This window comes from Carassius carassius, chromosome 6 (assembly GCF_963082965.1).
Source record: "Carassius carassius chromosome 6, fCarCar2.1, whole genome shotgun sequence".
In the NCBI taxonomy this organism is placed as follows: Eukaryota; Metazoa; Chordata; class Actinopteri; order Cypriniformes; family Cyprinidae; genus Carassius; species Carassius carassius.
In genome coordinates, this window is record NC_081760.1 from 5103649 (window position 1) to 5118037 (window position 14389).

General features: G+C 39.5%; 1 protein-coding gene across 4 annotated transcripts in view; it reads left to right on the plus strand.

Moving 5' to 3' along the window:
- The window catches only part of LOC132142263 (rho GTPase-activating protein 7-like), a 98058-nt gene extending 86245 nt beyond the window's left edge, over positions 1-11813 (plus strand). For all 4 annotated transcript variants that reach the window (XM_059552006.1, XM_059552008.1, XM_059552009.1 and 1 more), the window contains 10 exons: positions 533-2094; positions 2673-2852; positions 3680-3839; positions 4567-4774; positions 6232-6445; positions 6688-6802; positions 9303-9515; positions 10159-10376; positions 10505-10678; positions 10941-11813. In XM_059552006.1, the coding sequence (XP_059407989.1) occupies positions 533-2094; positions 2673-2852; positions 3680-3839; positions 4567-4774; positions 6232-6445; positions 6688-6802; positions 9303-9515; positions 10159-10376; positions 10505-10678; positions 10941-11037 (3141 nt within the window). In that variant the 3' untranslated portion in view covers positions 11038-11813. The remainder of the gene's footprint in view (positions 1-532; positions 2095-2672; positions 2853-3679; positions 3840-4566; positions 4775-6231; positions 6446-6687; positions 6803-9302; positions 9516-10158; positions 10377-10504; positions 10679-10940) is intronic.
- Positions 11814-14389: the final 2576 nt, after the last annotated feature.

Consider the following 14389-nt stretch of genomic DNA (forward strand, 5'->3'; position numbering starts at 1 on the left):
ACTCCCATTATAGGAGACATGGTTCTCCAGGCTTGCTTTAGGTGATTGCATTGATGGGGGATGGGACCAGACCTACCCTCTCAGGCTGGGGTGTGAACCCTGAGAGCTGGCCTGGAATTTTGTGTCCACCACCCCCTTCCTTCCATCCCTACCACCCTCAGGGAGGAGATAGATTAACCAGAGTAAGAGAGGGGGAGTGGTGAACATGTGACTGGGCTGTGACATGGCTAAACCAACCAGAGCAAAAGTTTTTCCTTTAGGGGACCCTGATTTTATACATATTACACCTTATCAAGTCCAAGAGGCTTGTAAGAGTAAGCAAATTGATTATCCTCACAATGCTAGATTCGTGAACTTAAATAAATCTGATCAACATGGAAAAAACAACAACACTTTGATGTTTATTTGCTGATTAGATTCACATTTCTTGTCTTTTGGGTTTTTTTAATGCAACAGTGAGACATGAGTCATTAGTGTACTTGGCTGCACTGATATTAAAGTGTTGCTTTAACTCCCTTTCATATTATTTCAGAGTGAGGACTCTGATGAGGATGAACCATGTGCCATAAGTGGCCGTTGGACTTTCCAGCGCGACAGCAAGCGCTGGTCTCGCCTGGACCAGCCGGACCTTGATGTATTCTCCTCTCCAGCTGGAGACACTGGCTCCTTCACTCCCTTCCTATCCCATGATGATCATTTTGCCAGAGGACCCCTTTTAAAGGAGGGAGTTAGTGCAGAGAGCATCTTAACAGATCTTAGTGAGCAACCAGAGGTTGACTCTTTGCACAGTGCTGGTAGTGGATGTCGAGGAGGATCCCTGAGTACCACTGTACCATCCAGCCCTGCTACAACCATTTCCAATGCAAACACAGCAACTACAACCAGGGCGAGCTCAGTTGCTAGTGTTTACTCCTCTGGAACATCAGGTGCTAATGAAGACTCCCTGTCTGATGGGCTTCCATCGCCAATGGAACGTGACACTTTTGCATTCGATGTAAAACCAAGCTTTATAAACAGCAGTGCTGAAAAAAGCACACGTTCGAGAGCAAAGAGTTTCTTGAAGCGCATGGAAAGCTTGCGGCTACGCACCAGCAGCAATGCGGCCTCCAAGCGCAAAAAGAAGGGTGTTGCTGGTCAAGGTAAGCTGGAGATCAGCGGGCCGGTGTTGAAAGAAGGTCTTGACGAAGACAAACTACGACGCCTCAACTGTGTGGACATCGCAACTCTGGATCCTAATGCAAACCAAAACCGAAGCATCACCTATTCAACGCAGACAAGCAGTGGGAGTGCAGGGAGTAGCCAATCAGAGGCCAGCAGTGGAAGTACTGTAAGTACTCCCAGTCCAGTCTCAAGAGCACGTAGTCACAGCACAGCAGCAGGGTCCACCAAGAGAGGTGGGATGTACCTGGAAGGCTTTGACCCATTTAATTTTGTTGTGCTGCAACCTTCAGAACACCAAGAAGGGAAGCAGAATCACCAGAAACAAAGTAAGAAGATGGAGCCCAGCTCAACTGCAGAGAACTGTCACAACTTTCAGAGTTCAGATTATAGAAGAATGGAGGAAGAAGAGAGACAAGAAGAGGAAGAAGGTGTGATCTTCTTCTACTTGCCTGAAGGCCACAAGCCTGGCACTTTTCCTAAAGCACTTGCGGATGGGGGACCCTATCGTGGTGGCGATAATATAAGTCGACGCACACCCCGGAGGGGCTCGGTCACCTCACTAGACAGTCGATTGAGTGTCTATGATAATGTTCCTTTCTCTGAAGTGGGAGATGATGAGGACGAAGCAGAAGGAGAGGATGAGTCAAAACTTGAAGACGTGTTGGAGCGAGTCAGTGGACTACAGCAATTGGTCAATGCCTGGTCAGAAACAGGAACTGGGGAAGAAGGGGATGAAGAGGAAGGGGATTCAGATTCAGCCCTTGATTCTGCATCTCCTTGTCCATCATCCCCAATGCAGAACCGCTTAGAAGAGACAGAGAACGGTAGTGACCAGGACAGCACTGGAAACCCACTAGCAGAAAGGGATGAGACGCTCAGCTCACGTGAAAGATGCGACTCTGGTGTGGGAGCATCACTTACACGAGCCAACAGGTGAAACTCTACACAAATACACTGAGTAGTGTCTGAGACAAAGATATCTTAATTTTATGTATTTATTAATTAATAAAAAAAAATTGGGGGGGGGGGGGGCAGTTATACCAATACCATTACTATCGTAATTTAGAATTTTGGCAAAATGTAATGGAAAACTATCATGCCAAAAAGCATGCTGAATTAAGGAACAGGGAGGGAGAGAGGGCGTGAGAGAGCATGTCAGAACGGCTCTCCTTACATAACAAGGGATACTTGAAGTAGATGGAATCCCAGTGGAATGTACCACAGGAATTCTAACAGCCCCCACCTGGTGATAGAGGCCTTGATTAATCCCTGTTATTTGCAGCTGATCTGTTAGCTTGTGTTTATATGTGTATACACAATATGTGTAATTCAAGGTACTTATTCTTTCAAGTTTGTACTATGTATTTTATGTTACCATAATTAATTCTTTATGGTTCATGTCTTGCAGTTTCTAAACACTAATTTATATTAGTCTATATCTATGTTTTGAACATTTTGTGATTGACTGAGCTCGGTTAGGTACAACTTTTGTATGAATGTTTATGTTGCAGACCTCAGAGACTGCGCTGGCCAAGTTTCCAGAGCTCCCACAGGCCAAGTCTGTCATCAACAGTGCTACAAGTTGGATGTCAGTCAGTTTTGCAGATGAACCTCCTTCAGAAATACAGCCTACTCAAACTTACCGCTCTACTGGAGAGATACACGCCAACCAACAAGCATGGCTTCAGCTGGTGAGGACTCAAGACAAACACAAAAATACACAAAATGAAGTTTACCTTCTCTCTCTCTTTTTCTTTCCCACTTTCCCCTTTTTTATGTCTTTATGTCTATGTCTTTTATGTCTTTTATTCCTCTCCATTGGGGGTTGGTTATGTCAGACCCCCTTATCACAGAGCTGTGGCTTTGCAGTCTGATAAATTCCCTGTTCCTGTTATTAGTGTTTACTTACACACACCTGCACATGTAAATGAGAGATTTCAATATGTAAAACATCCATACATCATGTTGGTGACAAGCCCGGTAATTGGGGCCTCAGAGGCATCCACACATGCACAGACACACACATTGCCGATCGGAAAGACAAACACCCCGCCGCACATATGTCCACACGTGTATTCATTCCATTTCACTCCTCCTGCTCAGAGCCATTGTCTGCCGTCTCAGTGTTTATCCTTTTGCCTGTAAAGGTGGAAACAGTTTTTTGTGACCCCTTGGCTTCTAGAGGTTTCCCCTTTAAATACACAATTATATACACACTCATACACTTACAAACCAGCTTCCTGTTGACACAAGCTATTCATATGTAGCCATATGTGCCTCTGAACAGTTAGAGCCAAGTTCTGCAAAAAATGTTATATATATATATATATATATATATATATATATATATATATATATATATATATATATATACATATAACTGTCTTTACTATTTGCTCTGTATGACTTAGGCACTAAATAAGTAAAAGTAGCAGGACTAATTTAGAAGCTAATTTTTAACCGTTTGCTGTTTGTAATGTTACTTTAGATTTATTGATACAATGTGTATACTTTACAGGGCTGTTCCCAAGTTTATGAAGCGGATCAAGGTTCGAGACTATAAGGACAGGAGCGTGTTTGGAGTTCCACTGCAGGTGATAGTTCAAAGAAGCGGACAAACCCTGCCTCAGAGTATTCAGCAAGCTATGCGTTACCTACGGAGCCAATGCCTCGACCAGGTGAGAGATGACAGACGTGCACATATGCAAGTACGCACGTCCAAACGTGTTCTTCAAAGCTTACAGAAAATTGCACAAACACATCATAACATACCTAACTTTGGTTTATTCAGTGGTATATTCAATCTCCTATAGAAAAACGTCTGATTATTTGCTAGTAAAATATGTATTTTATAGGAGAAATTAAAATGTCTGTTCAAGGTCATAACCTAGTTAAATGATAGCTATTTGAACAGCTGTTTAGTTGTATGGTCCCTGTTGTGTTGCAACATGCAACACGGCCATATTTAAGCACAAGCCATCTGTTGTTTTATCACCACATACTTGAGTTCAACACTCTCAGTCTACGTTTGCACGTAGCACAATAACCACAAAATGCCTAAATATCCTGGTCCCATATACCTACTAGTTACATATTACCAAGGTTAGCCACATGGTTGGCATTCCATTCCAAGGGTGTTTAAGAGAAAGCAAGTGATCTATGGACTTTAGACAAATCTCTCTCTCAGATGCCAGATGAGAAGACTAATTGACAATTTACATAACAGTTACAGTTTTAGACTTTTCAAGGCTTCATAAATGGGTTATGTAAGAAGCGATAGGGAGTTTTCCCAGAGAGGCCTTTCCTGTGTTTGGAAGACTCAAGGTCACACTAGTAACACTTCTGTTCAGCTGTCCGTTTGAAAAAAGAAATTTATACTAAATATCTTACTATTGTTCTCTACAGGTGGGGCTGTTTAGGAAATCTGGGGTGAAGTCACGTATCCAAGCCCTTCGCCAAATGAACGAGTCATGCGGCGCTGGTGGGGGCGGAGTCAACTACGAGGGCCAATCAGCTTATGACGTGGCCGACATGCTAAAGCAGTATTTCCGAGACCTTCCAGAGCCTCTGCTTACCAGCAAATTATCTGATACCTTTCTGCAGATATATCAGTGTAAGAACATGCATAGAATTGACCTTTCAGGTGTTTTGTAGAAGACCACACACTTGCACTGACATATGCCTGCACAAAACTTACTCACAAAAAACGATTTCTCAGTTTTAGAAACAAGAACAATCACATTAAGAGCAAGGCATTTCATATCTAGAGGGCAACTTACAACTACTACAGTATACTGTAGATTCTAGAGAGGTCTACACAAGTTCAGGTAATAGCTGTCACATTATGTTTTGGTACCTATAAATCAGAATTTATATCAGTGCCAGCACCAAATTGTAACTCGCAAGTGTGTACTTACTACTTACCACAGCTATTTCACAGCACACACAGTCTAGTGTGTGTGTGTGTGTGTGTGTGTGTGTGTGTGTGTGTGTGTGTGTGCTCACCTTAAATTTCAGAAGCTTGAATAACTGCAAACACATTCATAAATTAGTTTAGATGATGCCAAGGGGCATGCTTATGAAATTTAATTTGGTTTGAAGCAACATCTTTTTCTGTTTATTTATTTTATTATAAATGATCAGTTACATTAAGTTATGCAATGTTTAAAATAACATTTAACAAGAATATAATTGTATAGATGTCTCTAATAGAGCTCTGTTGGCCATGTGTCAAAAATTTACAATGATTCTTCCATTTGTAGTGGACAGAACATAATATTATATTGATATTGTAATATTTCAGTACGCTGTTCTCGTTTGAACAGGCCAGAATAGATTTTTAGAGACAAGATGTCTTCTTGTACCTCACATTAAGACTCACCATAACTCCAGTCTTTCAGGAAAATAGTTTGATTAAAGTGGTCTGTTACCACAACCAAAATTACGGAGACAACAGCCAGCACAAATATGTTCTCTCATAGTCTATAGCTGACCCCAACCACAAGGCAGGTCTCAACATCCCACACAGAAAAGCAAGGGTTTATGTGTGCCTGTTTTGTGCTTACACAGGGTCTTTCATTCCCAAGACCGAAAATAACACTCACAAACAATTCCATACATGGCATTTCAGTTCCCATCAATCCATCCATTGCTGTTTAAAAGCCGCTTTTCTTCAGTGGCACATTACAGCATGTTGCAGATATGCTGAAAATACAGATTGTGCAGTGTACTAGATTCTTCTGTCAGTCTACTTGGTTTATATTGTTGATTTCTGAAGTTTTAAACACCCTTCCCTGATCTGGAATAACTCCCTTCCTTCCTCCTCTGAAATTACATATTGAAAGAGGATAGTGTTGTGGGTGTATTGATTGTATTAACTTGCATTTTTAGATAAAAAAAAATATATATATATATATATATATATATAAAAATGTAAATATTCAAATAGTATAAATAAAAATGGAGTTCAATGGAGTCTATACCACCACTGCACTGTATATCTGTACCACTGCATACAATCACATACAGTGTGTTCTGAGTAAACTAATGAAACGCCTCTGTCACTTTCAGATGTTCCCAAAGAGCAGCGTCTGCAGGCGGTGAGGGCCGCCGTATTGCTGTTACCAGACGAGAACCGCGAAGCCCTGCAGACTTTGCTGTGCTTCCTGAGTGATGTAACGGCCAGCGTGGGTGAGAACCAGATGACCTGCACTAACCTGGCCGTGTGTTTGGCCCCCTCTCTCTTCCACCTCAACACAATGCGGAGAGAGAGCTCCTCACCCAGGTGTGTGTGTGTGTGTGTACAATCTGTTAACACTTCACCTAGATTCACTTTTTAATTGCATTTTAAGTGCTTGAGGTGCCATCATATTTGGTATGCAGCTATTCAAAACCTAAAAAAAAAACCACCTCATAGAAATAGGACACTAGGGAAGAATACGCTAAAAAAAGAGAGAGAGAGATGACTTATGTAAGGCTTTGAATATTTTTTACTTTATCCCTTTCCATGTGTTTTTCCTATCACAGAGTCATGAACAGAAAGAACACCCTGGGAAAACCAGACCAAAGGGACTTGAACGAGAACCTGGCCGCCACACATGGCTTAGCGCATATGATACAGGAGTGCCGAAAACTCTTCCTGGTGAGCTTGACTTTACCTTTGAGCACATTTTGTCCAGCATAAACACACACTGTTCCCTTCTGTTTTAAGAAAAAAGCAAACAAAATCTCGCACGCACATCAGCGTTATCAAAACCGTGTCAGAAACAGTATCAAACTAGTGGTCTTATCACTCTGCACCAGATGTTTCTCTTTGTCATACGCAGCTCAGGTACAAAGACAAATGCACACTCATTTATTAACATGTGCAGACACTCACGCTACAGCACATCTGTTACCAAAACAACTACCAAAAAGCTCTGTAGTTGTTATGCAATGACCAATCCTTCCTAATTAGCCAGATAATGATACAAAAACAGAACCAGAATTAACAGCCATGGTTACAGATAGCAGTGTTGTTTTCTATGGATACAGTAAGGTTTTTCTGTTTTTCTAGTTCATATAACAATAATGTTTAGAACAGATATCTTAAGATGTCCTCAAGACAATTTTTTTTTTTTTTTTTTGAAGATGCAATTAGTTCCTATTATTTTTATTATTCAAATGAAATTAAATTAATAGAATTAACAGGGCTGGGCTAGTGTGTACATCACATTCATAAACTAAACTGTAGATATATTTTTATTTATTTAATAAATATATAAAATACATTTATTTATTAATATAATATAAAAAGACCACAACAACCACCCCCACCACCAACAATAATAATCTGTCATTCTTCGTAATTGTTATTATTATTTTAAGTAAACTCTTTGCATGCAGAGATTTGTAGAAAACTTTTAGTGAATATGTAGCTAACCTCTGGCCACAAATTTATCACATATTAACCACAAGTCTGTCAAAGAAAACCATTTTTGCAATGTGTAAACATTCATAGACACACTTTCACATTTAGTACCTATTCAGAGGTCAGAAAGGAAGCTCTTAACTGGATAATTCCAAAATAATGAAAGCCAGAAGAAGCTGAACAACATTAGAAATTCTATTTTGTATCATACACAAAGCAGCATTGTGTTGTAACGTTCACCTACACACTTGCACTTATAGTTACACCGTATGCCACTGCTTTCCCTGAGCAGATCATAATTAACCTAAGTTGATTATGTGGAGCCATTACCATAAGAAAATAACTCGATCTATGACTATTACCAAAAGTTATTTTCTTCTAAATGGGCTATTTATAGAAAGCTAATAATTCTAAATGAGAAACCAAAAGATAGCATCTTGTATTAAAGGTCTTCCGCCCCTAAATCGGATGCGGAAGGTCTGGTCTGGCTCTATCCATCAGACTAATGCTTTTTGTAGAATGAAGATAAGTTAATCTCAACACACGCTGGAAAGGGACAAGCACTATGACATGATAAACATCGTCAGTCAGCCAGGAAAAGGAGAGAGCAGGACAGGACACGCACAAAAGCACTCAACAGGGCAGGACGCTGGACAAGACACACACGCAAACAGGATGAGCCACTTCCAGTGAGCAATGAATCATTCTTGTCACTTCTCTTCCCTTAACATTCATTTCACTCGCACCAAGAGCAGTTTTAACATGTTATGTTCTGATATAGTATAATTAGTATAAAGTAACCATTATTTAATCATCTCTTTAAGTATTTGATACTGACAAAGCTAGTATACTACAACCATAAAACCATAGTTTGCCATGTGGGTAATGTAATATTACGCTTACAATGTTCATTTTGCTGGTTGCTACAATAGGGAAAGCTAATGCTAATGCTAATCTGCATGTTATGAACTATTCACGAGTTTTTAATTAATTTTGTTCTGTAATGTGTCCCAGCTGAAAAGACTAGCTTAGATATGTTGTCTTTTTAAGCTGGATCCTAAAATAGGATGTTGGTGTGCTGGTTTATTAACCAGTAAGACTTTTTCATCATAAAGATCATGCTGATCTTAGGGGGCATCTGGCACCGTTCTCAACTAAAAACTGAAAACTATTTTATATTTTGGTGGTTCGTTTACACTACAATAGCATTTTGGTGGCCTGGAAATGCTTTTGAAAACAGGTTTTAAAAAAACGATATTGTTATTGTTCCTGTAGCTCAATTGGTAGAGCATTGCGTTGGGGGTTCGATTCCCCGGGAACACATGATAAGTAAAAATTGATTGCCTGAATGCACTGTAAATCGCTTTGGATTAAAGAGTCTGCTAAATGCATAAATGTAATTTTTTTTTTTTTTTTACATTTTATTGTCTTCATCTAAACTACAAAAATGTGAATTTGTGAAAGCGGAGACATCATGTGCATGCAAATTGCATTCAGTCAAGTACTTGACAACCACAATACATTGCTTTTACACAGATGTGAAACTTTTCAAAAACTCAAAAGAAAAAACATGCTCATTTCTAGTACATCATTGTCACCTAAACATATTTGCTGGTAAACATTATGGTTCTGCTGCTCTACCAGCCTGACTAATACCAAAGCATCATTGACCTGCCTGGTTCAGAATGAAAAAGCCTCCCTTTGGGATTTATTTTAAATCTTTGTGTTTCAGATCCCAGAAGAGATGTCACGCTGTAGGAACTCTTACATGGAGCAGGGCTTGAGTCCCATGAGGATGGAGGTGTTGGTGGAAGACAGCAGTTCTTGCAGCTACCAAAGTCTCCTCAAAGACAGTACTGATGCCCTGTTTAAAGAAGCCAAGGACAAATTCAAGGGTTATGACAGCCGCTCGACTCCTGAAAACGCTGAGCTTGCATATAAGAAGGTAAGGGAACTATATAAATACACTCCCTATTCGAGTCACTTGGTCACTCTTTCTCATATTTCCATTTCCTGTTCACACTCTCTACCTTCCTTTGCTAATTTTCTTGCTTGTGCCTAGTGGAAAAACATAACTTTTTCGTGTGAAAGTATCTTTTCCCAGCTCTATTTTGGCCTAGAGCCCAGCATGACATCAGTTTGTTGGTTGTTCTAGTACTTCACATGGACCAAAACACACTTGTGTTCACTCAGCCCAGTTCTCTTGTCCTTGGACAGTGTTTCATGTAACCCACCCATAAAGTAGGGCTGTCTGATCCTGCCCTTGGAAGACCTCTATCCAACCGAGTTTAGCTCAAATCCTAATTAAACATATTTGAACCAGTTAATCAATGACTTCAGGAATAGTAAGAAACTTCCAATTAAGTTTATTCAGGTAGGGTAGAGCTAAACCCTGCAGGACAGGGGCCCTTCAGTAGCAGACTGGACATCCCTGCCATGAAGAAGTACAGAATCCTCTGAGCTAGAATTGCATATGTTGGACGAAATCCCAATGAGGACTGCGGTGATCCTGCCAGTGAAAAACAAAAGTAACAACATGATTTTGTTGGAAGTGTTAATGACTGTAGCGCCATCGTCTTTCATGATAGGTTCAGGACGGGTCATCTCTGCGACAGTGGAAAGTGTGCGTGGACATGCCTGCATCGGCTGAGGACGTCTTGCAGCGGATTCTGCGGGAGCAGGAACGCTGGGATGAGGACCTGTTAGAGTGCAGGATTGTGGAAACACTGGAGTATAACACGGAAGTCTATCAGTATGTCAGGAACTCAATGGCGCCCCATCCACCAAGAGACTACGTGGTGCTCAGGTGATTACAAACACTCTTAACTAAAGTTTGTATTATTATTATTATTATTCTATAACTGTGCTTTAAATTCAAAACCCAAAATTTATTTTGTTTATAAAAATTCTAAGAGTGCTTTTGTTGTGTTTCAGGTCATGGATGACAGACTTGCCCAAGGGAGTGTGTGCTCTGGTGTGTGTGTCAGTGGATCACGAGAGTGCAGGGGTTCTGGGTGTTCGTGCTAATGTTCTGACCTCTCGCTACTACATCGAACCCTGCGGACCCAACAAGAGCCGGCTCACACACATTTCCAGAATAGACTGCAGGTAAGTGCTGCACAGGAATCTCTTTTCACAAAAATTAGTTCATTAAGCCCTTGTCTAGTGATCCTAGTGTTCAAAATATAAATATAAAAAATAAAATAATATACATTTTAATAAATAATTATATAAATAATTATAAATATATAGTGATAAATAATTGTTTTATTTTATAGTGAATATTTAATCAAATATTGTATTTAATACAAATATTAGGCACATACAAATAACGTCACTCACATACCTTTTTCTTCTTTTTCTATTTTAGGGGTCGTTGCAATGAATGGTACAATAAGCTGTATGGTCACCTGTGTGCTGCAGAAGTGGTGCGGATACGTGACTCTTTTACCTGCCTGGACAAATAAACACACAACCTGGCGTGTGCTTTGACGTTTCATTTCACCTCTCCAAACTCTTACTCTAGAGAGGAAGAATGATGATGATTTAAAACTCCCTTAACATACGATCTGAGCCCTTATATGAAACAAACCAATGACTGTGCTGAAATCAACAAGCTACATTGGTCAAAGCTCTTGCCATTTGGATGGATAAGCCTGAAAGACTGGAAATGGGCGTCCCTGCTGCTATGACATCATCATCACTGATGGCAAAACATTTGACCTTTTTTACTGATCATGTCATAGGGTGACTATATAAAACGGGAGATGCTTTTGCTTCTGAGAAGCAAGTATGCATGTGTTTTTTTTTTTTGAATGACTGTGGAAGTAAGCCTATGTTTAGTGTGTCTGATTTGAATGTGTATTATTGACAAATGAGACATATTCCATGCACTGACACCCGCTGCAATATAGTGTTTAAACTTTTTTCTGTGTGTGTGTCACTGTTACATAGTCTGCAATGCTGTGTACAGTGCTTTCATAATATTTAAGAGAATGTACTGATGGATGAATGGATGGACAGACATGTTTGTCTCTATACAAGACGGAAGGTGGTGGCTGGCACACCTTTGAAAGGAAGACAGGAAATGTGTGACAGAGGAAAAGACTAGAGCATGTAGACACTTAAACAGCACAGAGGGTTCCAACAGCACCAAAGCCAAAGCTGAGACCAATACAATGTGGACCAATTCTACATAGCAAAGTAATCCAAGGATTCAACACAGGACTCATAAACATAAATACAGTTTACTCACTCTGAGGCCTGTGATTGGTCGTGGTCAGTGCTGCAAACCAATAAAATTCCTTCAGTGGCTTCGACCATTTAACATCTAAGCCCTGGGAAAAGAGAGTGTTACGAAAGACTCAAAGGATAGGAAAAGCTTTTTGGGTTGAATGTTCAGGTTTGATTATAGGGGCCTACCAAGGCAATCATTTTGTCAGAGGATGGTAAAGAGTGTACGAGTGGAAATGATGTCTGTTTGTTTGTCAGTGTTAACCAGAAATGAAGTAAAATTCTAAAATAGTAACAAAGCTTGCATTTACACTTAACTATAACCAGGCCTGCGGTCACGTCAATAAAGTAGGAGTGCTGCGATCACCTGACAGATTTCTTACTGACATGATGCTTCAGATGAGTCCAGTACTCCTATTGAGGTGCTTTAGTGGGTTCGATGTCTCGATTTATTGCTACTTACGTGGCTGTCCATGGCGGTGTATCATAAACGTGTGTAAATGAAATATATGCTGCCAAACGGAGAATAACGCATGACAATGACCTCTCTGTATTTATATCACTCATATCGTGTTTTTGTATGTATCTTATTTTATTGTAAATGTTACACTCTTAAGTTACAGAAATGAGAAAGTTGTTTATCTTTTTTATTATTAATGTTATTTCTGTACAGATTAATCGTGGTCAAAATGCACTATTAAATGTATTATAACAGCATGAAAACAGCAAAGACTATTGCACAATACTGTGTGTACATACATGCACGGTTGTAGTGCTTTTCTGGGAACTGAAAAACAAGCCAGAAAAGGAGAGATAAGATACATGTGTGAAAGAGAATTTTGGGTGGAAGGACGAGAGCTAGCAAGAGAAGAACGTTCCAGAGTTTTCCCTCTCACGTCTGAGAGTGAGCTGAAGGAGAGTTCCCACAATTATAAATGATAGAGGGCAACATATTTCTCCAGATTGTGTGTATATGCTATTTATGACTACATCAGTTATCAGCTGTCTCTGAGAAGAAAACTATGAAAGACAAAAAAAAAAAAAAAAAATGCGCGCGAGAGCGAGAGAGGAACAGTGGCATGGATTTTATGTTATTCATTAAATGGCCCTAATATGACAAATATAATATCAATAAATTATTAAATGTGTCACCCTTGTCGGTAATTTTATTTAGCTACATAATCATTTAGACAATGTATTGAGAATACCGTTACAAATTTTATTTTATTGTATTTATTTATTTCGGATTTTTACAGATGGTCTTCTCTCTCTCTCTCTCTCTCTCTGAGAATCACGAAAAAACTAAAGTACCGAAATTTGATGTTTATCGTGTGTGACTAAATTATAGGTCTACACACAAGTAATATGCAATACAGATATTTGATTTCCACATCTGAACGTTATTTCCGTGTTTAGAGAACATGGCTAATTAGCAGATTACGTACTTGTTTCTCTCAGTCCAGCGGCAATCGGGGATTAATCAACTTCTCAGGCTTGTTTTGACATTGGAGATAATAAACCTGTGGAAAACTTCTTCCGTCTCAGGCAGAGGAAGTGCTGCTCGTTTGTGAGTGAGTGAATACTGCCATCTATTGGTCAGTCTGAGAACATGCAGCTTCTAAACACACTCACACAGATGCAAACAATCTGCGTAGCTCGCAGCAGTTATTTTTTATTTATTTATTGTAGCACAAGACTTCTGTTACTAATATTACTCCAGCTCCAGCTTTAAACCGTCAGGTACAACCACGTTCAGAACAAAAATAGTTAAAACTTTAGCTTATATGCCTGACGAACGTGCTGAGTGTTCTTACTAAAAGCGCCCACAGGGTGGCAACACAATGACAAAACCAAATTGAGCCCATTGTAATCAATCACTTCCGTTCCGTTTTTGCGCGCGGTGGAGTGAAAGGACAGTTGAGAAGTAATGAAGTTACTCAACTTTGATTAATTTGTTTTACAAACAATAATAATAATAATAAACACTATCTACTTTTATCAATCCCAAAGCTTTATTATTCAATTTTAAATATACAGATCTACATTAACAACTGCTCATCTGAAATTCAAAGTCCAAGATGCATACACAGGATTGTGTGCGAGAGAGAAAAACATTTAGTAATTATGCTTTCATCAGGGGCTACAAAGCACCCAACTTTACCAATGTATATACTGTTACCAGCATCCTGTTCCATAATCAGCAAATACATTCATATTAAATACCACGGTCACCAGTATTTCTTGGTATTGAAATGTCCTCAGGAGAAAAGTGTAAAATGTAAACTTGCAAGTTACATTCAAGAATTTTTTCAAGTTTAACTTGATTTTTTATGCATCATTCTTCATTTATAATATCTATACTGTAGTTATACTTATAAAATTGGCAGTTGAGAAAGGCTGTCGCCACAAACATTTTTTCAACGAACGATTCCCTTTTGACATTCCATCTTGACAGCCATAGTAAGCTGAAGAGGAGAATTCTGGGAAACGGCTCAGGAAAACAAAAGGCCTCGGATCCTCCACAAAAGACCTTCATGCATTTTTCAGAGTCTCTCCCTTTGCTACATTCACCAGGAAGTCTCGCTC